The sequence below is a fragment of the Neovison vison genome, chromosome 7, assembly GCF_020171115.1.
Source record: "Neovison vison isolate M4711 chromosome 7, ASM_NN_V1, whole genome shotgun sequence".
In the NCBI taxonomy this organism is placed as follows: Eukaryota; Metazoa; Chordata; class Mammalia; order Carnivora; family Mustelidae; genus Neogale; species Neogale vison.
Genome location: NC_058097.1, coordinates 51,405,050 through 51,427,039, shown reverse-complemented (window position 1 = coordinate 51,427,039; position 21,990 = coordinate 51,405,050). Strand labels below are relative to the sequence as shown.

The 21,990-nt window shown below is 51.4% G+C and overlaps 1 protein-coding gene across 2 annotated transcripts; it reads right to left on the bottom strand.

The window, feature by feature from the left end:
- Positions 1 to 44: 44 nt before the first annotated feature.
- PLEKHA4 (pleckstrin homology domain containing A4) lies at positions 45 to 21,872 on the bottom strand. Of its 2 annotated transcripts, XM_044256935.1 has the most exons (20): positions 21,434 to 21,872; positions 20,893 to 20,982; positions 19,435 to 19,542; positions 18,029 to 18,101; positions 17,838 to 17,938; positions 17,566 to 17,675; positions 16,137 to 16,352; positions 15,490 to 15,769; positions 14,847 to 14,921; positions 13,686 to 13,733; positions 13,468 to 13,548; positions 13,162 to 13,311; positions 11,816 to 11,914; positions 9,888 to 10,028; positions 8,800 to 8,899; positions 8,651 to 8,727; positions 2,279 to 2,440; positions 1,337 to 1,395; positions 836 to 948; positions 45 to 497 (listed from the first exon to the last, which is right to left on the bottom strand). In XM_044256935.1, exons 2-20 carry the CDS (start codon positions 20,974 to 20,976, stop codon positions 238 to 240), a joined length of 2,337 nt encoding a protein of 778 aa, XP_044112870.1. In that variant the 5' UTR covers positions 20,977 to 20,982; positions 21,434 to 21,872; the 3' UTR covers positions 45 to 237. The 2 variants fall into 2 exon arrangements, with proteins under 2 accessions (XP_044112870.1, XP_044112871.1); XM_044256936.1 differs by lacking the exons at positions 45 to 497; positions 836 to 948; positions 1,337 to 1,395; positions 2,279 to 2,440 and adding an exon at positions 7,633 to 7,948.
- Between the last annotated feature and the right edge of the window lie 118 nt (positions 21,873 to 21,990).

The window sequence follows — 21,990 nt, the reverse complement described above, 5'->3', positions numbered from 1 at the left end:
AGACCCCGCGTCACAACCCCAAACAGACAGAGAAAGCTATTGACTAAAAGTTCAAAGTTTTAATCCGAATTTGGACAAGCGTTGGGAAAACCAAACTTTGGCCATAGAAACTTCTCCCTCTCCTGGCTACCGAGGGGACCGGGCCACGCCTCCAGGCGCCCTGAGTGGCTCCAGATCGCGGGGCGGTACCTCCGGGCCACGCCCTCACACTCCGATTGGCTGCGGCGCGCCGGCGGGTCAGAAGCTGGACTGCAGCAGCGTGACTCGCAGAGGCCACGCCCCCTCCTCTTGGGTCAGGGCGGGAGGGGCGGTCCCGGATTCCCAAGTGGGCTCCCAGGAGGCGGGGCCTGCGCCGCGCCCACTACCTCCGCGGGACAACCCCGCGGAGCGGGAATTAGCCACTGGAGATCTGGGGGGCGAGGTCACCTGGGGGCTGGGGTCTGACGGAGGCGGTGGCGCAGGGGGAAGAGGGTCTCCTCGGGAGTCCAAGTTTCCACCTGGACGGCACGAGTGGGTAGTGAGAATGGCAAACTTTGGGACACAGGAGTCCGGACCCCCAGGGCCTTTCCTCTCAGACCCGGGAGTCGAGCCCCCAGTCCCTTCCTCTCTCAGGCCACAACTCTGGTCCCACTCCCACCACCAGACTCAGGAGTACCAAACCCCTGTCCCCTCCTGCCTGGGATCTGGAACTCCCAAACCCCCTAGGGCGCTCTCCCCATCCGGATATAGGATCCCAGCAGCTCTCAGAACCCTCCTGACCAGAAACAAGGATTCCAAGGCTCTGGCTCCCTCTTCCCCCAAACCCAGGAATCCAAGATCCCCAGCCCTTGCTCACCTGTCATCATTCTGTGCCACTGCGACGCCTCAGTAGCCAGAGCTTGAGAGAGGCTGAGGACTCTCTCCCGGTGCCCTTCGGCTGTCGGCAAATAAGGGGTGGTATTCCTGGGACTAGGAAAAAAAAACAGATTTGGGGGACATCTACAGGGAGCCAGTTCCACTGTGCCGCGCGTCTTTCTGGGAATTGTAGTCCCTAGCCCGTGTCCCTAAAAGACTTTAAACAGGCCGTGGCCCTCAAAAAACCTGTGTGCGTCGTGGGATTTGTAGTCTAGCCCTCCCTAAATTTCACCCCCTTTCCTGACACAGGAGCAGGAGTTAGATACCGACCCAGAGAAACTGCAATTCTCATGCGGATCTATGTGCTTTCTGATGCCCCAGGAAATCAAGCATCTCTAAAAGGTTTTGCAGTCTGTACTTTAGTACTCAAAAGGCAGCAATAATAATGCTTTCCCTTTGACAACTTGATTTCCTCCTTCTTGCCTCACTCTCGGTTCTTTACCTGCTCCAGGATCCAGAGCTTCTGAGCCATTTGGGGGCTCCTGAGTGTCCCTGGACTGGCTGCAAAGGAATTGGGGCATTAAAATTCCTCCTCATCAGGAAGTTCCCATGTTCTCATTTTGAGGGCGAAATGAGGGGGACTCTAAGAGGGAGTGAAATTGCCTCAGAGACAATATTTAACTTTACATGCATTCCTGGAAAACAGCAAGCATTAAGAAAATCCTCCCCACCCCCAGCCCCCAACACAGATCCCTTTGACTTCCGGGAAATGGCCTACCACAGAACCTCTCTTCCTTTGTATGATCTCCACAGGGCTGACAGATGACCACCCCCTAATTTACCTATGACAAGGCCAGGAAAGGGCCCTCCAAATTCACAATTTTGGGCTCATAAAGAATTAGCTGAACTGCTTGTCCCCTTCAAACTAACTAGACACAGAGATAAACATTCGGTGTTCAACCGAGATGTCTCCTGATTACAAAAATAATCCCAGCTGTAAAATCACCCCACCTATGACTTGTCTAATTACTCCCTAGAAAAGTCTCAGATGAAACCATGGGCCGAGACATTTATCTTCAGATCTGGAATGCTCTCCCCATTGCGACAGGATGAATATAATCATTCCCTTACTTGCTCATTGTTTTCCCCTTTGATAACACATAATAACGAAAAAAAAAAAGTGGGACCCACAGTCCTGAACTGTGACCCCCGTCCTGAAGGAAAAACATTGGTGATGTGAAGAGGTCTCTGCCTCCCCCACCTGCACCCCCCTAGGGGAGCCATCAGCAGCACAGGGACATATTGGGGTGAACCTCGAATCCCAGCTCTGGGAAAAGAGGGAGGGAAATGCCCATTTCACAGATGGGAAAACTGAGGCTTGCACTAGGCACGGAGGACCCACTACCACCCCACCGCCCCACGTTGCACCCTCTGTTCCCTTCACCCTTGGTTCTGTGTCAGGCTGGCGTCTGGCAGGGGACAGCGTCCTTCCCAGAGCGAGAAGCCGGGGGGAGGCTGGGCGAGGGAGAGGCCGTCCAAACTCCTGGTTTCGGCGTATTCTCTCCATCTGCTCCTGAGCGCTCATCCGAGGCCGGGCAAGGGGAGCCTGGGGAGATGAGAAACACTTTGAGCCCCCAACTTTAGGGCTCCTCTTTCTCTCTTCCCTGAACTACTCAGCCTCCAGTCCTGCCCTTTCCAGTAAGTTCCATTCCTAGACTCAGAGGGATTTTTAGGCAGCCAGAGCTGAGGCTGTCCTCCCAGGTCTCCAAGCACTCTCAGGACAAAGGTCTCTGAGGCCCTCCCTGCCTCTCTGGCCTCATTTTCAGCAGCTGCCCTGCTTGGATCCAAGGCCACAGCCTAACAAACACCCACAGGTCCTGGACACTCTCAGCTTTCTAGCCCTGGTAGTCAGGAGCCGGGCTGTCAACTCTCAGTTCCTGGTGATGAAAAACAACTCTGAGTCAGCTTAGACCCAACAGAAGGAAGAATGACAGACATTCACTAAATTATTACGAGGATCCTTTTGGATTGGTCTTCAAAAGGGCTTTTCTGAGCTCGCTCTCTCTCACTCCTAAAACCAGATGGATGACACACACAGGGACAGCGCCATAACGCTATGTGGTAAGTCCAGGGGCGTGGCTACAAGCCAAGGACCTTCCAGAAGCTAGGACAGAGGCCTGAAACAGATGCTCCCCCAGCACCTTTCAGAGCGAGTCTGGCCTCACTGACAACTGAACCATGGCCTTCTAGACTTAAGAACTTCAAATGCGGAAGGACAGAGACAAATCAAAGAAGAAGGAGGAGGAAAAAAACACTCAAAGGAAACTAGAACTCTGGAGAGAATCCCAAGGGTGTTGCTGAGAGATTAGGCATGTGATGTGCGCATCTGGGAAGTCAGCTCAGCGGAAATGCCACCAGCCTGATCTAAAGGGGAAAAGGCTGGGGACGAAATGCAGGAAGGCTGTCATTCGGGCAAGAACCAGGCAGACAGATCTCTTAGGCCTCAGACGTGTCATCCTTCAGGAAAGGGGGGCCATGTGGACACAGACACATACAGTGAGAATGACAGGGGCCACCTGGAGTTCTCTTGCCACTAGCCAAGATGCCTGGGAACAGACCCCTTCCCACGTGCCTTCCCCAAGGGCATGCTTTTGGACTTCAACAAACAAAACCAGAGAGAAGAGAACCCTTAGCTGCAGCCTCTACCCAGAGGATTCTAGGGAGCCGCCTTGGATCAGCTGCCTAGCGGAGGGCCAAACGCTGCTGTTTACTCTGGTTTGCCCTGATCGGGGCCATTGTGAGTCACAGGTCCACCTGCTGTAAAAATGATGGCCCCAAACCAGCCATCACCAAATTCCAAGGTTCACACACGGACTTGTTTTACACATAGCCCACATAGGCACAAAACTGTAGCCATTCACAGCCTGCCTGCTTTGAGGACTCCAGGAAACAGTGTCCCATGTCTGCGAACCACAGATAAGATAAACTCACAGCTATTAAAAAACCCCAAGTGGCTGCTGCCCTCAGGAGCTCTCTGACACGGAGACCCACCATTGAAGCTTCTGGGCTGCGGCCTCCAGGCAGTGACCTCTGCCCCAGTGTGGACCAAACACAGCCCGCGGGTGTTCCTTCTTCCACCTCCCCAGTCATATCACTGTCCTTGCTCAGCTCTGAAATCCTTGGAACTCACAACAGACACCATCCCAGAGCTGTAAACAGCCACAGTCCCCAGAACCACGTGACTGGTTCAGCCTTATTCAAAGCAGCCCCAACTGTCCCCGTCCTAGACACACCCCTTTGAGAATCACACAGTGCCTCTCCTCCTCGGAAACGACGGACGGACTGTTTTGTATCTGCGATAATAAAGAAATCACCAGACATGCTTTAAAACGTTCGATCAAGAGGTGCCTGGGCAGGGAACCCTGGGTGGCTCAGTTGGTTAAGCGGCTGCCTTTGGCTCAGGTAATGATCCCAGCGTCCTGGGAGTCCCACATCGGGCTCCTTGCTCTGCAGGGAGCCTGCTTCTCCCTCTGCCACTCTGTCTGCCTGTGCGTTCTCACTCTCGCTTTCTCTCTTGCAAATAAATAAATAAAATCTTAAAAAAAAAAAAAAAAGAGGTGCCTGGGGGGCTTGGTCATCGAGTGTCTGCCTTCGGCTCAGGTCATGATCCCAGGGTCCTGGGATTGAGCCCCGCGTCAGGCTCCCTGCTCAGCGGAGAGTCTGCTTCTCCCTCTCTCTCTGCCCCTCCACTCCCCACTCGTGTTCTCTATTGCTAGCTCTGTTCTCTCTCCCAAATAAATAATCTTTAAAAAAAAAAACTAAAAAACTAAAAATAAAATATAATAAAATGACACTGCAAGTGAAACGTATGGGACCTCCTATCCCAAAGTCCTCAAGCAAAGATCTGGGGTCTGGTGAGAAGATAATCCCCAGCCTTGTTATTTCCACCCACAGTGGTCAGGTGTATATAAGAAGCCCGTGCTGGACCTGGCAGTGACTTAGTGACCCGCCAGGTGGGCATTCATTACTCTGACAGTCAGAGATTCAAGAGGATGACCCCTTGATGATGTTGAGGACATTGGGGGCACAGGGGAGAAACTCCCCATGGAAGAAAAGGTGAAATGAGTGATCATTTGTTGGGGGAGCAAAAATTCCTGTGCCCATCAAGAGTCCTTCCAGCCAGACCAAGCATCGAATTGACAAAGGATAGTATTAAGTGGAGAAATTCCGGTTTAATAGCATGTGCAAGGGGAATCCACACGGATTTGGAAATTCTAAAGGTGGATGGGCAAAATGAGGTTATGTGTGTTGTTCTGAACCAAGAAGGGGGTGGAGTGTCTGGGACTTCAGCGGGGAAGGAAAGCACTTCACAGGGTGATTAAAAGGGGAGATGTTGGGGCGCCTGGGTGGCTCATGGGGTTAAGCCTTTGCCTTCGGCTCAGGTTATGATTTCAGGGTCCTGGGATCGAGCCCTGCATCGGGTTCTCTGCTCAGCAGGGAGCCTGCTTCCCCCCTCCTCTCTGCCTACTTGTGATCTCTCTCTCTCTGTCAAATAAATAAATAAAATATTTTTTAAAAAAAGAGGAGATGTTTAGGAATTAGATGGTTTGCCCTGGGGGCACCTGGATGGCTCAGTCGTTGGCATCTGCCTTTGGCTCAGGATGTGATCCCAGGGTCCTGGAATTGAGTCCTGCATCAGGCTCCCTGCAGGGTAGGTCTGCTTTCCCTCTCCCACTCCCCCTGCTTGTGTTCCCTCTTTCCCTGTGTCTCTCTCTGTCAAATAAATAACTAAAATCTAAAAAAAAAAAAGAAAAGAAATAAAAAGTGCATATTCATAATGGGTTTTTATTCCACTCTGACCCAATCGATTATTTAGTTGTTCAATGCTCTATTTTTAAAAACCACAAATTTAAATTGAGACGTTATTTATAAACTGAAACCCATTTAAGTACGAATCATCATATGTATAGCTAGAGGAATGTAATGTGTCTGATTAAGGGCTCTGTGCCAGACACCGCTAGACGTCTTATATAATACACAGTATCTGAATCCCATTACCAGCCTAGAATTGGCAAATCCTTTGCCTAATCATATATTTTTTTTATTTATTTGAGAGAGAGAGAGCGCGTGCACAGCATGTACAAGCAGGGGGAGCGGGAGAAGGAGAAGGAGAAGCATCAATAGGAATCTGACTGAACTATGAGCAGGGAGCCTGACTTGGGGCTCGAGCCCAGGACCCTGGGATCATGACCTGAGTTAAAGGCAGATGCTTAATGGACTGAGTCACCCAGGTGTCCCCAGAATCTGCAAATTTTTGCATTTTGAATTAAATATGGTTCCCAGGGTTTTGGATATATTTTGAAGAGCGGTGTAACTAGAATCTACCTCCCTCTCAACATACCCAGTTCTTCTAACCTAGTGGGAATTACCGTTATTTTCCATCTGGACTGTCCTCAACGGGTCTCCTGCCTCACTCACTGCTCACCCCACAGCTTGTTCCCCGCATGGCCGGCAGAGGTCGCCAGCTCCCCTGGCGTTAAGAACCCTCCTTGGGACTCCCCTTGAACCACAGTCCCAACACCGTCCAACCCCATACCATCTCTCCTCTTCTCTCCACCACTCTCCCCCTCGCTCCCATACTCGGTTCTAGCCACTCTAACTTTCTAGCGGCTCCGGCAACACGGCAAGCCCACTCCTCCACCCCTCCAACTCACAACCACCCTCCACCCCCCCACCTCCCCCCAGAACTTCTTCAAAGGCTGTTCCTTTGCCTGCAACGCTTTTCCACCCAAGTCTACCTCCCTCACCTCCTTCAGGGGGCTGCACAAACGTCACTGGTCCAGACCAAGCCATTTACAATTGCACCCCTTCCTCTGCCATCCAAAACCTCCTCACCATGTTCGTGTTGTTTTTCCTTCTTTAGCACTCATGACGTTAAAATAGTATAGAGAAAGTTGATTATTATGTGCCTCTTCCCGCTAGAATGACGGATTCATGAGGGAAGGATTTTTTTTTTTTTCTCTACTTTGTTCATATTTGTGCCCTCAGTGCCTGGACAGCTCTATGCAAGAGAATTTTCTGGAGGGTGGCAATGTTCTGTATCTGCTGTGTCCAGAAGGATAGCCACTGGCCACGGGGTGGGGGGGTGGGGGGCACTAAGCACCTGAAATGCAGTGAGCGCAAGTGATGTTTAAATTTTATTTCATTTTAATTTAAATAGTCCCATGTGGCTATTGGCTACCTTATTGGACAACCATGACAAGACATAGAGATATATAGATATTTTAAAGATTCATTGATTGATTTGAGAGAGAGAGATAGAGCATAAGCAGGAGGGTCAGAGGGACAGGAAGAGGGAATCTCAAGCTGACTCTGAGCTGAGCCCAGAGCCTGACTCGGGGCTCAATCCCACGACCCTGAGATCATGACCTAAGGCGAAACCAAGAATGGGATGCTCAGCAACTTAGCCACCCCGGCGCCCCCAGCCATAAGGACATTTAATAAATATTTGTCAAATGAATGAATGAAGTCCTTATCACATGTAAGCACTATTTTCTTCTTTTTTTAAGATTTTATTTATTTGAGAGAGACATAGGGAAAGAAAGCAGAAGCAGGAGAAGGAGAAGGGGAGAGAGAGGGTCAGAAGCAGGGCTCGATTCCAGGAACCTGGGATCAGGACCTGAGCCCAAGGTAGCTGCTTAACTGACTGAGCCACCCAGGTGTCCCTAAGCACTATTTTCAACCTTAGCTTGAAGTCCACTTTGAATCCTCACATTAGTTTTAGGCAGAGGTGGGTGGGGGTAGGGGGGTGAGGGGGTTAGTGCCAGGAGCTCCATTTTGCAAATGGGCACACACGGGCGGAGAGGTTTCATAACCGACTCCAAGTCACGCAGCTTAGAAGTGGTAAAGACATGCTGCAGGCCATGGGTTGGCGGGAAGGCTCCGGTTTGGGACGAAAGTGTCAAGGCATCACAGCTCCCATCGAGGCTCAAGTCCGGCTAAAAGGAGCTGGCCTGGGAGCCAAAGGCAGCGCATATGGACTGTCGGGTGCAGATTCCTACAAAGATGCTGTCCGGAAGGCCATGTTTGCTCGGTTCGCTGAGATGAAGTGAGGCTCAGAGAGAGAGGGAGGGAGGGAAAGATGACAAGGAGCTCCTCGGAGCACAAGGAGTGGTCCATCTCCTGAATTCACTCTTAACACCTGTCTCTTTAAGGGCATGCCTTGTGCTGTTAATAGTTTTTAGGGCGAACCACTCCATTCTACAAGGTTCTCCCACTTACAGGAGTTCTCCTTATATGGACTGTCTGGCGAATGGCCTTCCTTCCTGCCAGAGGGCTTGTGAGCTGGCCAAGGGGACAGTGGGTCTTTTATACTTCAGTGTACATAGTGTAATGTAGTGTGTTTTACGTGTATAGCCCATGTCATGGTCTGTCAGCCCCTCACACTCCTAGGGGGTGTTGAGATGCCCTAGGTGGTATGTGACACCAAAGCCGCCTCTGTCATTTGTTGTGCTGTCTTTTCTTGGCAAAAGCCTTGTGTATATTTGTATATTACACATTTGTACAGAATTTTGGAAGATTTTCAGTCTAGTTGCCAAATCTGGCTCCTTTACAAAAGAAATACCTTGAAAAATGAAAAAAAAAAAAAGAAGTGGTAAAGACAAAATTCAATCCCAGCACTCAACAAATCTCACTCTCCCTACCCTGGGGTGTGATCTCTGAGCTCTTTTCTCGCAGCTGTTCCCCCTGAGTGGGTGGCAGTCAGGTTAAAGGGTTAAAGATGGGCATGAGGATGTGGAGATGGATCCCCCCCTACCTTGGTTCCTGCCTGTGGGGAAGCCGGGCGGCGACTCTCGGGGCTGGAAGCCCGGGAGACCCTCGGTGATCCAAGACCTGAGAGGGCAGAATGGGACTTGGTGAGGCCAGGGAATGCCCAGTAAGTCCCATCCAGCCCCAGACGCTCACCTGAGCGAGGGCTGGAGAGGTCTCTGTTGCCCCCAGGGGGCCGCCCCCAGTCAGCCTCAGGCAACCGGGTTGAGCTCAGTTCCAATGACTCAGGCAGGCTCTGGAGGGGTCAGGAGAGGAAAATACTACTTATCATCATCATTCTTACTAGTTGTCAGGCACTCAGCAATGGAGACACAGCATCAATAGGAATCTGACTGAAAACTGGTCTGTTTTCAAATCTCAGCTCTGGCATTTTGAGCTGTGTGACGCTGGGCCAGTCACTTTACCTCTCTGGGCCAGCCATATTTCATCTTTGCTATGCAGATTGAGTCCATACACGTAAGGCACCTGACACGTGGCGAGGCATTGTAAGCACAGGTTTTGTAATGATTGTGCAGTTGGAGCTGTGATAAGTCCTTTACCTGCATTATTTCATTAAATCTCCTCCATAAACCTACAAAGTGGCCATTATTATCCCTACTTAGTAGACGGGGAAGCCAAGGCTCCAAGAACAAAGTCGACGAGTGATATCACAAAAATGGCAGAGCTGGGATCTGAGCCCAGGTCTCTCGGATCCATGATCTGAGGGCCAAGGCACACAGCCACTCTAAGCCAGCTCGGACAACAGCGGTTCTTGCCTGCTGAGGGCCTACTCCATGTCTGACACTTTCTAATCATCATCTCTCCTTTTTACAGAACCCTACAAGTTGGGGGTTATGATCAGCAGTGTCTCGTAAATGCTAAGTAAATGTCTCTCCGGGAGAGAACAGCCCCGATATGTAGCGATCGCCAGTCTCTGTGGTGCAAATACTGCCACCATGGTCAATTTCAAGCAACCAACAGGAAATCACTGAACACGGTGTTGAGAGGAGATGCGCCCAAGTGGCTCCTTAGGAGGTGTTGGGAGCTAGCTGGAGCACACCGCTGGACTACGATCACAATCTAACAAGCAAAGAAACAAAGGCTTCTGGAGCTTACAACATTTGCCTGTGGTTGGTTAGCTGAGAGAAAGAAAGGAAGACAGAAGAAGGTGGCGTGGGTGAGGAGTTGGCCAGGGCAGATGAGACAGGAAGCTGGGGGTGGGGAGAGAGGCTTGTGAGTCTCACCTCCCTCTCTGATGACTCCTCCGCTTGGAGCGCAGGGGAGGGAGAGTCAGGTTCTGTGTTGGGGGGTGGCTTCTGGGGGCCCCCCAGACCTGCCAGCGTGTCTTCCACCATCCATAGCTGTTGCTGAGCTGATGCTCTGTCCTTGGGGGGAAGGAACGGAATCTGTTACTCAAAGGTGGGAGAATGCCAGAAGTGTTAGAACTGGGTCTGAGGGCACCTGGGTGGCTCAGTGGGTTGAGCCGCTGCCTTCAGCTCAGGTCATGATCTCAGGGTCCTGGGATCGAGTCCCGCATCAGGCTCTCTGCTCAGCAGGGAGCCTGCTTCCCCCTCTCTCTTCCTGCCTCTCTGCCTACTTGTGATCTCTCTCTGTCAAATAACTAAATAAAATCTTTAAAAAAAAAAAGAAAAAGAAAAAGAACTGGGTCTGAAATCAGAGAGGCTTTATTTATTTATTTATTTAAGGGTTTTTGTTTTTTTTTTAAGATTTTTATTTATTTATTTATTTGACAGACAGAGATCACAAGTAGGCAGAGAGGCAGGAAGAGAGAGAGGAAGGGAAGCAGGCTCCCTGCTGAACAGAGAGCCCGATGCGGGGCTTGATCCCAGGACCCTGGGATCATGACCAGAGCTGAAGGCAGAGGCCTTAACCCACTGAGCCACCCAGGCACCCCAGATGTTATTTCTTTATTAAAGAGAGTAAGAGAGCAAGTGCACAAGGGGTGGGGGGGCGGCAGGCAGGGGAAGAAGGAGAACCAGGTTCCCCGCAGAGCAGGGAGCCCAACACAGGGCTCCATCCCAGGACCCAGAGATCATGACCCCAGTCAAAGGCAGATGCTTAACGGACTAAGTCACCCAGGTGTCCCTGCGAGGCTCTATTTATGGAGTCATAAATGGATTATGTATGCAGGGGAAGAGATCAAGACCTCTCAGGATGTGAGATCAAGAGTCAGACACTTAATCAGCTAAGCCACCCAGGCACCCCTAGAAGTCAATATTTAATGGGCACCTGGGTGGTACCGTTGGTTAAGCCTCTGACTCTTGGTTTTAGTTCAGATCCTGATCTCAGAGTCATGAGGTTGAGCCCCGAATCCGACTCTGGGCTCAGCCCAGAGTCTGCTTCAGATTCCCTTTCCTTCTCCATCTGCCCCTCCCCCCCTCTAAAATAAATCTTGAAAAAAAGAAGTCAACATTTTAAACTAAAGATAGATGATTTAGAAACTCAATTATTCATCTTAGATTGAAGAAGGCGGGGGAGGGGGGCCTGGCGCACGTGACTCTTGGTCTCTGGGTTGTAGGTTCCAGCCCCACCATGGGTTTTGAGATGACTTAAAAATAAAATCTTGGGGTGCCTGGGTGGCTCAGCGGGTTAAAGCCTCTGCCTTCAGCTCAAGTCATGATCCCAGGGTCCTGGGATCAAGCCTCGCATCGGGATCTCTGCGTGGTGCGGAGCCTGCTTCCCTCTCTCTCTGCCTGCCTCTGCCTGCTTGTGATTTCTGTCTGTCAAATAAATAAATAAAATCTTAAAAAAATATATTAAAAAAAAAAGTGGGCCTGAGGCTAAGCAAGGGGACTTCTACTTCAGAAGTGGAGCTTGAACCAAGGGATTGGATTTAGAACTAGAAATTCCATAGGATAAATATAACAACGAAAGTCAGGACGCAGGATGGGGACAGGGCTGAGGGGTGGAGCTGCGAACTGGAGGGCCGAGCTCCAAAATTAGAGGAGAGAATTTAGAACCAGAGGGGAAAGTGGTTCCGAACCTGAGGCAGGTGTTAAAATAAAATGCAGGATTTGAAGCACAAGAAGGGGTTTAGAATGAAAGGACAGGATAGGAGGGAGGAGCTTCAAAAGAAATGGGAGGAGCTTTAATGGCCTGAAGGGTTTCCAGGGCAAGATGGCGGAGAGGGTGGAGTTTGCAGGGGACATACCTGGGGGGAACCAAGGTGCAGCAGGTACTCCAGGGTCTCCCTCAAGGTGCCCAGCTCCTGTTCCAAGCTGCTGTATGCGTCCCAAACGCGCTCCCGCTCCTCGGGTCCCAAAAAGGGGGAGACACAGGGTTAGTACGCCCACCCACCAGATCTTTCCCGACTCCCATTTTTTTTCAATTGACGAGGAGGAAGAGAAACAGGGTCCCTGGGGTGTCTATGGACTACAACTCCCAAGAGCCTCTTCACTCAGACTATTAGACTCCTAGAGTCTCTATGGAACGTGCCATTCCAATGATCCGCTAGTATTGATAACTAACAGATTTCCCTGAATTCTCTGCTGACTTCTGGACTACACTAGGGTGGTAAACTCTACAGATCCAGTAAGTTCTTGTAAGAGTCAAAATAATAAGCCCCAAGTGCCCCTGGGAAGCCTCACCATCATCGCGATCATCATCACGGCCGCTAACAGTGATGAGGCACTTAACCACGTGCCAGCCACTATTCTCAACTCTCGTTTAATTAACGCGGGGTAAGTATTATTAATGTCTCCATTTTACAGGTAATAATTATAACTAACATTTCTTACCTCATTAAGTATTCATATATTTATATGATATATATTTATATGTAAATTTATATTTATATATTAAATATATATTTACAAGATAAATACATAAAATATATGTGTGTTAAATATGCATTTATTATGTTGTGTATAAATATATGTATTTATGAAATTCTTGCAAGGACTCCATGAAGTAAATACTGTATTTATCACTTCAGTTTTACATAAGAGGCATCTAAGGCCCAGAGAGGTTAAGTAACTTCTCTAAGGTGACACAGCTACCATGAGTAGGAAGTAGGGGCTGAGTTTCAAAGCGAGGAAGCGCACGTCAAATTCACCTTCTCAAACCGGTAAATTAGGTCTGCTGTTTCTTGGCTGCTTGCCTCTCACCCTCTAAGACTGTCAAGATGACTGATTTAAAACTTAGGGAGGGGAGGGGAAGGGGAGGCGGGAAGAAGAAGGGGAGGGGGAGGGGAGGATAGGGAAGAGAGGAGGGGAGGAGGGGAAGAGGGAGGGCTCGTGGGCAGTTGGGTCAGTGAAGCGCTCCAATCTTGAAATCAGCTCAGGTCACAATCTCAGGGTTGTGAGATGGAGCCCGGGGTCCAGTTCCATGATCGACGTGGAGCCTGCTTAAGATTCTCTCTCTCCCTCTCCCTCTGCCCCTCACCCCCCTAAAAAGAAAATTTGAGGGGATTTATCCAGAAAACCTTGCAGTGGGATTCTCAAGAACGACCTTCCCATGAGCTTCTGCGGGAGTGCACACCCCTTCCCAGATGCTCACCTGAGTCAGGTGACAGAGAGTAGCCCTTACACTGACCAGCCGGTCCTGCAGGAGGCGCTGGCGCCCCCACGCCCTCCCTGGAGCCCCTGCCTCTCTGGCTGTTTGGCCCAGTTGCTGCCTGGTCAGCTCCAAGGCTGCTTCCAGCTGCTCCTGCACGGAGAGGGAAGGTGGTTAGACTTCTGAATCCACATTTGGCCCCAGCAAGAGAGAAAAGGTGTCCTCCCAAATCCCTGGGCATGCTGGAGAGCAGGAGGGGAAAGGCAGGTGGAGAAGCCAAATGTCCCTCCCCATCTCAGAGCCTCACACCTTCTCCTCCTGCCTCTGGTCTATCTCCTCCCGCAGCATCCTCAGGAGCCGGTCCTGCCCACACAATTTGGTCAACAGAGTCTGGAGAAAGGAGAACAGGAGCAGCTTATGGACCAGATCTGGCTCTTCCCCGTCCTCCCCGCCACACCCCACCCCATCTAAAGCATTCTCCCCCCAGCTCTGAGTATTTGGAAGGGTTTACACCACAGAGAACTTACATCTGTCTCCAAGCTATGGTGAAAAGTTGAATCCAGCGGGGGACCCGGCTGAGGAAAAGGAGAAAAGCCAGGTGCCACATAGACAGACAGTCTTTATTGTAGCTCAGTGCTCAGTCAAGTCCTGTTTCTCAAGCCCTGCTTCTATTGGCAGATCCCCCCACCCTTCTTCTTACTAGCTTTTTTTCTTTCTTTCTTTCTTTCTTTCTGGGCTCAACCTGGGGCTTCAACTCACAACCCTAAGATAGAGACCTAAGCTGAGATCAAGAGTTGGACGTTTAACTGACTGAGCCCCCCAGGCATCCCCTTATTAGCTTTGTTCCAAGCTTTAGCAAAACTTGGTAGACCACCTGCCAAATTCCTGGCCTTAGGAAGATCCAAGGACTCTGTTACCAAAAAGCTTCAGCAATGTTATAATTGGTGGAGAACATTTAGACATTTCTTTTACAACTGAAAATAAAATAAGGATGCTTACTACTACTGTTACAGTTTAACACTGTTTTAGAGATCTTGACCTATGCTATGAGAAAAGAAAAAGGAAACAAATAGAAGTGTTAGGATGGGAATTATATGCTTATCGACCCAGAGAAACCAACGAAATCAAAGAGTGATTAGAGTAAGAGAATTCGGGGTGCCTGGCTGACTCAGTCAGTGAAGCATATGCCTCTTGTTTTGGGGGTCTTGAGTTTGAGCCCCATGCTGGGTGTAGAGATTACTTTAAAAAAAAGTTTTTTTTTTTAAAGAATAAGAGAATTCGGCAAGAGTGCCAGGTGAAAGATGAGTTTCCAAACATCAATAGTCTATCTCTACACCATCCATAGCTAGAAGATATAATTTGAAAAAAAAATAAGATACCATTCAAATAGCTATAAAAACTATCAGGAATTTAGGAGTTACCTTAACTAAGAGTATACAAGAGCTCTATGGAAAACAAAATTTAAAACTGAAATAAATACCTAGAAGATGATATCAGTGAATGGAGAGATATTCTATATGTATGCTACCCAGTTTGTGGCAGTCCTAAGAAACTAATGAAAGCATTGATCAAGGGACCTTAAAATATCCAATCTTCTCTAGGCACACTAGTCCAGGAGATGACATTCATCATAGCCAAGAAAACAAGGAAGGGGGCTCTGGCAGATTCGAAGTACCAAGGACACCTACCAATAAAACCATGGAAGCCCGTGTCCCGGGAGCTCTCGGGGGTAGTTGGAGATATGTGGAGGAGCCAGAGGGGGCCTGGGAGGAATAACAAAATAGAGATGTTTCAAAATTCACATGTTTAGTAACTGATATTACAGTGGGTGCATCCAGAATTGGTGTGACTTAGGAGAGTCTCTGAGGTTCAGAACAGGCCCCCTGCAACTTCCTCAACTACCTGTTCTCCAGCTTTGTGCCACTGCGGGGACACATGGGATGATAATAAATGGAGAAACCTGGCAAAACTGCCCCAGGGGTCCATAAATGTTGCAATCTACTTTCAGTCCCACATTTGTGGTTAACTATGGATATTCTGGGCCTACAATTCCATCTTGGAAAGATAAACTGGAGACACAAGACAGGTGCAATCCCCACTACCTCTCCTGGCATTGTCCAGGACAGTATTCTGGACTACAATCCCCATAATACATAAGGTGTAATGGTCAGAGGCTTGAAAAGACTGCCTTGAGAACTGATGGGAGATGAAGTCCCCTTTCCCTCATATCTGAAGCCAGCTGTGATTATGTTGAACCACAATTCCCATGATGCCAAGGGGGCCATGGCCGGCCGACCAACCTGGAGAGACAGACCATGCCCATCTGCTCACCTGTGTTCTGGCCTCCTGACTCCAGTGCTGGGGACTCCTGGGGGGCCTTCCTCCCCCAGACTCAGAGGAGGGTCCTCGCCGGGGAGTTGGGGGCCTGGAGAGTGTCTGGCGCTGAGGGCCCCAATCCAGGAGAGGCCGGACATCGATGCGACTCAGAGGGGTATGGGGTCTAGCAAGAGGTGCTATGTCACCAGAGGATGGAGGGGGTCTGCGCACAGGAGCAGAACGGGGCCGGGGAAGGCTCAGAGGGGAGGGAGGGCGAGAGAGGGGTGTGAATAGGCTGTTGGGCAGAGAGAATCAATCAGGAAACTGGGTGAACTAGAGCCTCCTCAGCCCACTACCCACCCAGTCAGCTTCATGTACATGTCCCCTTTCAGTGTCTCACTGTCTCTCTAGAGTAGAATCCCTCTCTTAGCCTGATCCTGAATAATTTCCACCTTTGAGGCATCTCCTCCTTAGACTACCCCCTATGGGTTCTGATCCACAAGAACTCCAACAACTCACATCCACTGAAGGAAGAGAGCACTAAGCCCTGCCCTGAATCAGCCACAGTCCCCGCCCTTCTCTTAGACCACGCCCCCAATATAGCTCTTCCTCTGAAGCTGTGGCCTGTGGAACCTTCTTGTCCCCAGACTCCCTCAACTCACTCTGGGCTCCTGGTCCTCCGGATCCGAGGTCCAGATTGAAGGTCGGCTGTGGGGCTGGGAGTGGGCAGCCCAGGTCGTCCACGAAGTCTGGAGAGCCGAGCCACCTCTGGTGACTCTAAGCCGTGTCTCTCTTCCCCTCTGCTCACCTCTGGGGGGCCACCAGGGCCGCCAGGGCCCTCTCCAGGCTGGGGACGTGGGGGTGACCTGGGCCGACCACTAACGAGTGTGCACAGAAAAAGACATCGCTCCTTTGTACCTCGTTACAACCCATATTTCCATTTCACAGATGAGCACACGGGAACCCACAGAGTTTAAAGGGTAAATGGTGTACTATAAATCATTGTTCCCTCTTTGCAGATGGGAAAACTGAGGCCCCAAGTGTGGAAATGACTAGTGCAGGGCTACAAGGTCCTCTGGGGTCACTGAGCCCAAATTCCCAGACTATGAGTCTCCAACGTGAAACTTTGGAAAGGAGGACGGAGTTTGAAAAAAGCCTTTCTTTTTATATTTGATCGTTCTTAAGTAGCAGCCTTGGGGGTGGAGACTTTTTAAAAAAATATTTTGTTTATTTATTTGACAGACAGAGATCACAAGTAGGCAGAGAGGCAAGCAGAGAGAGAGGAAGAAGCAGGCTCCCCACTGAGCAGAGAGCCCCATCCAAGACCCCGGGACCATGACCCGAGCCGAAGGCAGAGGCTTTAACCCACTGAGCCTCCCAGGCGCCCGACATTTTTTTTTGTTTAAGATTTTATTTATTTGGGGTGCCTGGGTGGCTCAGTGGGTTAAAGTCATGATCCTTCACCTCAAGTCATGGGATCGAGCCCCGCATCGGGCTCTCTGCTCAGCGGGGAGACTGCTACCCTTCCTCTCTCTCTCTGCTTGCTTCTCTGACTACTTGTGATCTCTGTCTGTCAAATAAATAAATAAAATTCTTTAAAAAAAGATTTTATTTATTTATTTGACAGAGGGCGAGAGATCATAAGTAGGCAGAGAAGCAGAGGGGGAGGGGCGGGAAGGGTCTCCTCAGCAGGGAGCCCAGTGCGGAGCGTGGGATCAGAACCTGAGCAGCGGAAGGCAGAGGCTTAAGCCACTGAGCAACCAGAGTGAGGGGCGGGGTGGGGGACGTGGGGGGAGTGCGGGGAGGGGGGAGACACGGATGACACCGACGGGGACTTCTGAGGGAGCCAATCAGAGAGTATGGAATATTGATGAAGGGTAGGTCTGGACAAAAATGGTGGGCGGAGCTTAGAGGAGAAAGACTTTTTGCAGAAGTTCCCTGGAGTAGGGACCTGAAGGGCGGGAGCTCCTTAGCTAGAAGACGCGTGATTGGACGTTGAAGAGGCAGGACCTAAAGGGGAGAGGCTGGGGCTAATTAGATGGACTAGGATTAGAAGTGCAGGTCAGGGGCGTGGCCAGAAACTATACGCACAAGTCGTCCCCCTCCGCTCTTGAGGCCCGGCCCAGCGCCTTCAGCCAGCCTCGCAGGTCCTCCAGAGTGTCCGCGGCCAGAACATAGGTCCTCATGCCTGGGTGCTCAGCCTGCGAGGGAAGAGAGAACTGGGGATCTGGACGCCCGGGCCCTCTAAAAAGGAGGATGCCATGGACCCTGGTCAAGGCTTTTTTATCTCCAATAATGGATGTTCCCATGGCTGCCCCCATGGCCTAGTGCCTTAAGTGCCCACGGGGGATGGACGGACTCACGGTGAAAGTGAATCGCCGCCCTCGGGGAGCTCCTGGCCCATCAGGCCTGATGCTGTAGCTAGGGAGCAGGACGCTGCCCAGGACGCTCTCCTCGCGGCTGTCTGCAAAAGATGGGCTGGGATCAGGCAACACACAAGAGGCTAAAGGAAAAAGGGGGGGGGCGTCCACCCTGTGCCAGCCGGGGCACTGACCCTTGTAATAGAAGAGGCAGTGGCCGGAGAGGACGAACCAGCGGCGTTTCCAGAGCCGGAGCCCGGAGCTGTCCTGGGGAAACAGCGGGAGGCGAGGTCTGAGTAGAGGGCCAGTGGGGAGAGGAAACGTGGAAGTGAAGACAGTGACACCCGGGGACAGATAAACCCAGAAAGAGGAGAGGAACAGACACGTGTTTGCTGCAACAGAGTGAGCGGAGAGCTGTACAGGGTGTACAGGGGTTGGTTGAGCTCACAAGGATTCTGGACACAGTCAGACCTGAGTTGGGCTCCTGGCTCCGCCCCCTCAAACTATGCCATTCGACTAGTCATTTCCTGGCTAGGACACTTGTGTTTTTTCATCTGTCAATTGGGGATTGAGAAGTTACCAGAAGGCTGGAACACGCAACTGTACAGCCCGTGCACCAGAACTTTACATACTCAGACTTTTGATTGGATTCTTCTGGAGTCTGAGACACAGAGGCCAGGAAGGTGGTACTGGGACCCATAATCTGAATCCTGCGTCTCCCATCTCCTCTGCCAAAACCACTCCATCTCCAACCTTGTGCCCCTCTTCTCGCCAATCCATTCCCACTGTAGTCAGTAGGATCTTTTTCAATTATGTCAGATGGTGGGAGTCCCCTGCTCAAAACAGAGCCTCCCATCACACTCAGAATAAATCTCGAATTCCTTCTCCTCTTTTACTGGCTTGCAGGGAGCCTCAAATATGGGTCTGCACAAAAACCACCAGGGGAGCTTGCTAAAATACAGTTTCCTGGGTCCTACCCTCAGAGTTCCTGAGTCCATAGATCTAGGGTGGGTGGGAGCTGACAGTCGGCATTTCCAGCAAGTTCCTAGCAGGGACACGTTGGGAACCACTGCCCTGCCATCGCTCCTGTCTCGACCTTTGGCTGGCTCCAAACACCAAGCTTTAGGCTAAGCCTTTTGCTCTCAGATTCCCTCCATCCCCCAGCTCTTAGCATGTTGGGTTCCTTCTTGTCTGTTCGTTCTCATCTCAAATGTCATCTCGGGGACACCTTCCCTGACCAAGAGTCAAAGGGCAGCCTCATCCCTCTGCCACTTTTGTGTGTATCCTCCTGTGTTATTTCTTCAGAGCAATTCCAACAATTCCTAGAATTGAAATAGGCTACTGTCGTACCTGTCCCTGCCCCATCCCCTCTTGAACGTAAGATAGATACTAGTTTGTCTTATCTGCTCTTGGAACATTACGGATATTCAGGAAGTGCTTGTGGAACGAACAGGTGCATGGAACAAGGACAGAAAAAGGAGAAGTCACATCAGGAAAAACGAAAGGCATTTGGAGACTGGGAAGGAGAGAAACAGTGGACAGCCAGGGGCCCAGCCTCTAGCGTCACTCGGTGTCCCTTCCCTTCTCAAGCTCACTCCACCTGCTTATGAAGCCAGCCTCGGATGTGCACTGGGAGGTTGGGATCTCTTCGGAGAGCATTGCCTCTTTTCCCAAAGGCATGCACCTTGCTTACTGCCCGGGGAGGCTTCTGAGGAGAGAAGGAGGACAGAAATGAACGGGGCCTCACTTGGGCTTGGGGAGGCGGTGCTGGGGGTTGAGGGGAAGGCAACCCGAGGCCCTCGCTCAGCTGCCCTTAGACACCAAGCCAAGGAAGGAACTGAGTTTTGAGATCAGAACTGGATATTCATGGTACAGAGCTGTTAGTCTGAATGGGTGGCTAGAGGTGTTTGGGGGAAAGGAAGAAGCTACTGGCTGAAGGGGGAAGGACGGGATTCAAGGGTCTACTGCCAAGGAGAGGATGCCGTTGGCCACCAGAGCCTGAAGTGTAGTACAGTCTTTGGGATCAGAATTGGAAATACTGGGGCGCCTGGGTGGCTCAGTGGGTTAAGCCTCTGCCTTCAGCTCAGGTCATGATCTCAGGGTTCTGGAATTGAGCCCCATATCAGGCTCTCTGCTTGCCGGGGAGCCTGCTTCCTCCTCTCTCTCTACCTGCCTTTCTGCCTACCTGTGATCTCTGTCTTCAAATAAATAAATACATAAAATCTTAAAAAAAAAAAAAAGAATTGGAACTATTGGGAGGTGCCCCCTTAACCAGGAAGGACTTCCATGCCACGTTCTGGGTGCTGGATAGGTCAGCTGAGGAGGATGTCTCCGTGCCAGGGAGTGACATCCCTAGCAACCATGTCCAAGGCAGAGAGATGACTCCCAACCCCTCCACCCACAACAGATGGAGCCCCTGTCCCGTCCATGCAGGCATCTCAGGTGTCCACAGCCAGAGTCCCACAGGACTTCCTACGGGATGGCGCTGACCAAGGTTGGGATCGAATCTCTAGATTCTGAACTGGGGAAACTGGAAATGAGTAGAGGGTGGCAGAGGACAAGGAAACGAGTGTTGTCACTGAACTTTGGGTGACAATTTGTGATGCCAGTTTCTTGGACCTCTTGGAGACATTGTCAGAGAAAGGTTCTTTCCTTATCAGATTTCACAACTGATAAGGTAGGTTGGTTAGAGGTAGGACAGGAAGTGAGTTCTCAGTCCCAGTCAAGGGTAGCGACAGCCTGACTTCCCGGAGGGACCCTCTTGGCTGGGGAGTAGTCCTATCTTAGCAACTGGAGTGCAGCGGGACTGTTACTTTGCTTGAATTGGGAAAATCCAAAGGGTGGGGACAGCTGGGAGTGCCTCTGAATTCCTAGCTGGGGCCGATGGGCAGTTTGGGACCTTACTGGGTGTGGCCAAGCCCATCGCTAAGGATCCTTACCCTTAGCAACGGGAAGCCCTTGGGTTGGCATGGAACCCCAACCCCCGGTGCTGGGAAACAGGAGGATGGGGCGGCCCAGAGCCCCGCCCTCCTCCCCGGCCCCTCCAAGAAGCTCGAACCTTGGTGCTCAGGCTGCCCAGCGAGGAGATGGTGGAAGCGCTGCTGGCCAGGCTGAGGCTGCTCCGAGGTCTGCCCTCCTCCATCAAGGGCTTGGGGAGAGAAAGAAAGGGGCTGTGTGCCTGTCTCTGCAGCTGACCCGGCTGCGGACAGAGACGGGTCAGGGGCTTGCAGGTCGGAGGAGGCTGAGGAGAAAGAGCCCGTTGTCTGGGGACTGGGGGGCTGGGGGAGGCCCAGGCCGGGGACTGCATACCGAGCGCGGTGCCAAGAGAGGTGGGCGGCGCTGGCAGCTGCGGGAGGGGGCAGCTGTCTGCCGCCCAAGACAGAGAATAGGGGCTCCTTTATTCTTGCCCCCCTGCACTCTAGCCAGGAATTTGACCCTCTCTGTGCTCAGGGAGCCCCCATTCTCTGCCTCTTCCCAGCGGCCCCCAGCTACCTGTCTCCCGCCCGCCCACACGCATCACGCCAGCTATCCCTGCCAAACTCGGGGTTGCCAGGAATGTTCACCCAGGCAGTCCCTCCCAGGCCAGCCCGGGAACTTACCAGCTCTGGGGTCCCAAGGACGGGGCAAGAAGGCCGTGTGAGTGCTGGGGCCCCCAGCTGCGGTGTCCCTCCTTTTCTGGCTGGCAGGGGGGGGTGGGGTTACCTCTCAGACCTGTCTCCCTTCTCACCTGCTCACTCACACCTTTTTTGCTTTTTGTTTCTTCTCTCTTCTGGTCACTCTTCCTTCTTTCAGAGCGTCTCAGCCTCCAGCCTCACCTTGTCTCTAATCGGTCTCCTCCAGTCTCTCTCTCACTCATTCTCTCCCCCCCCTTCGTCCAGGACTTTCCCTTCAGTCTTTCTGTTTCTGTCCCAGATCTTTTCCCCCCTCGGACTTTCAGAGTCTCTCTTCCTCAGGTTTCCATCTCGTTCTCTGCCCCCCTCTCTCCCTCACCCTCAAGCTCTTCCTCTTTCTCTCTCTCTGTCCCACCGACGTTGTTTCCTCCTCTCCCTCAGATTCCCCTTCTGTCTTCCTTCCCTCTCCGTTTCTCTTTCCTCCCTGCTGGTCGGCCAGCCAGCCGCCCACGCTGTGGTCTCCCCTTCCAATCCCGGCTGACCCC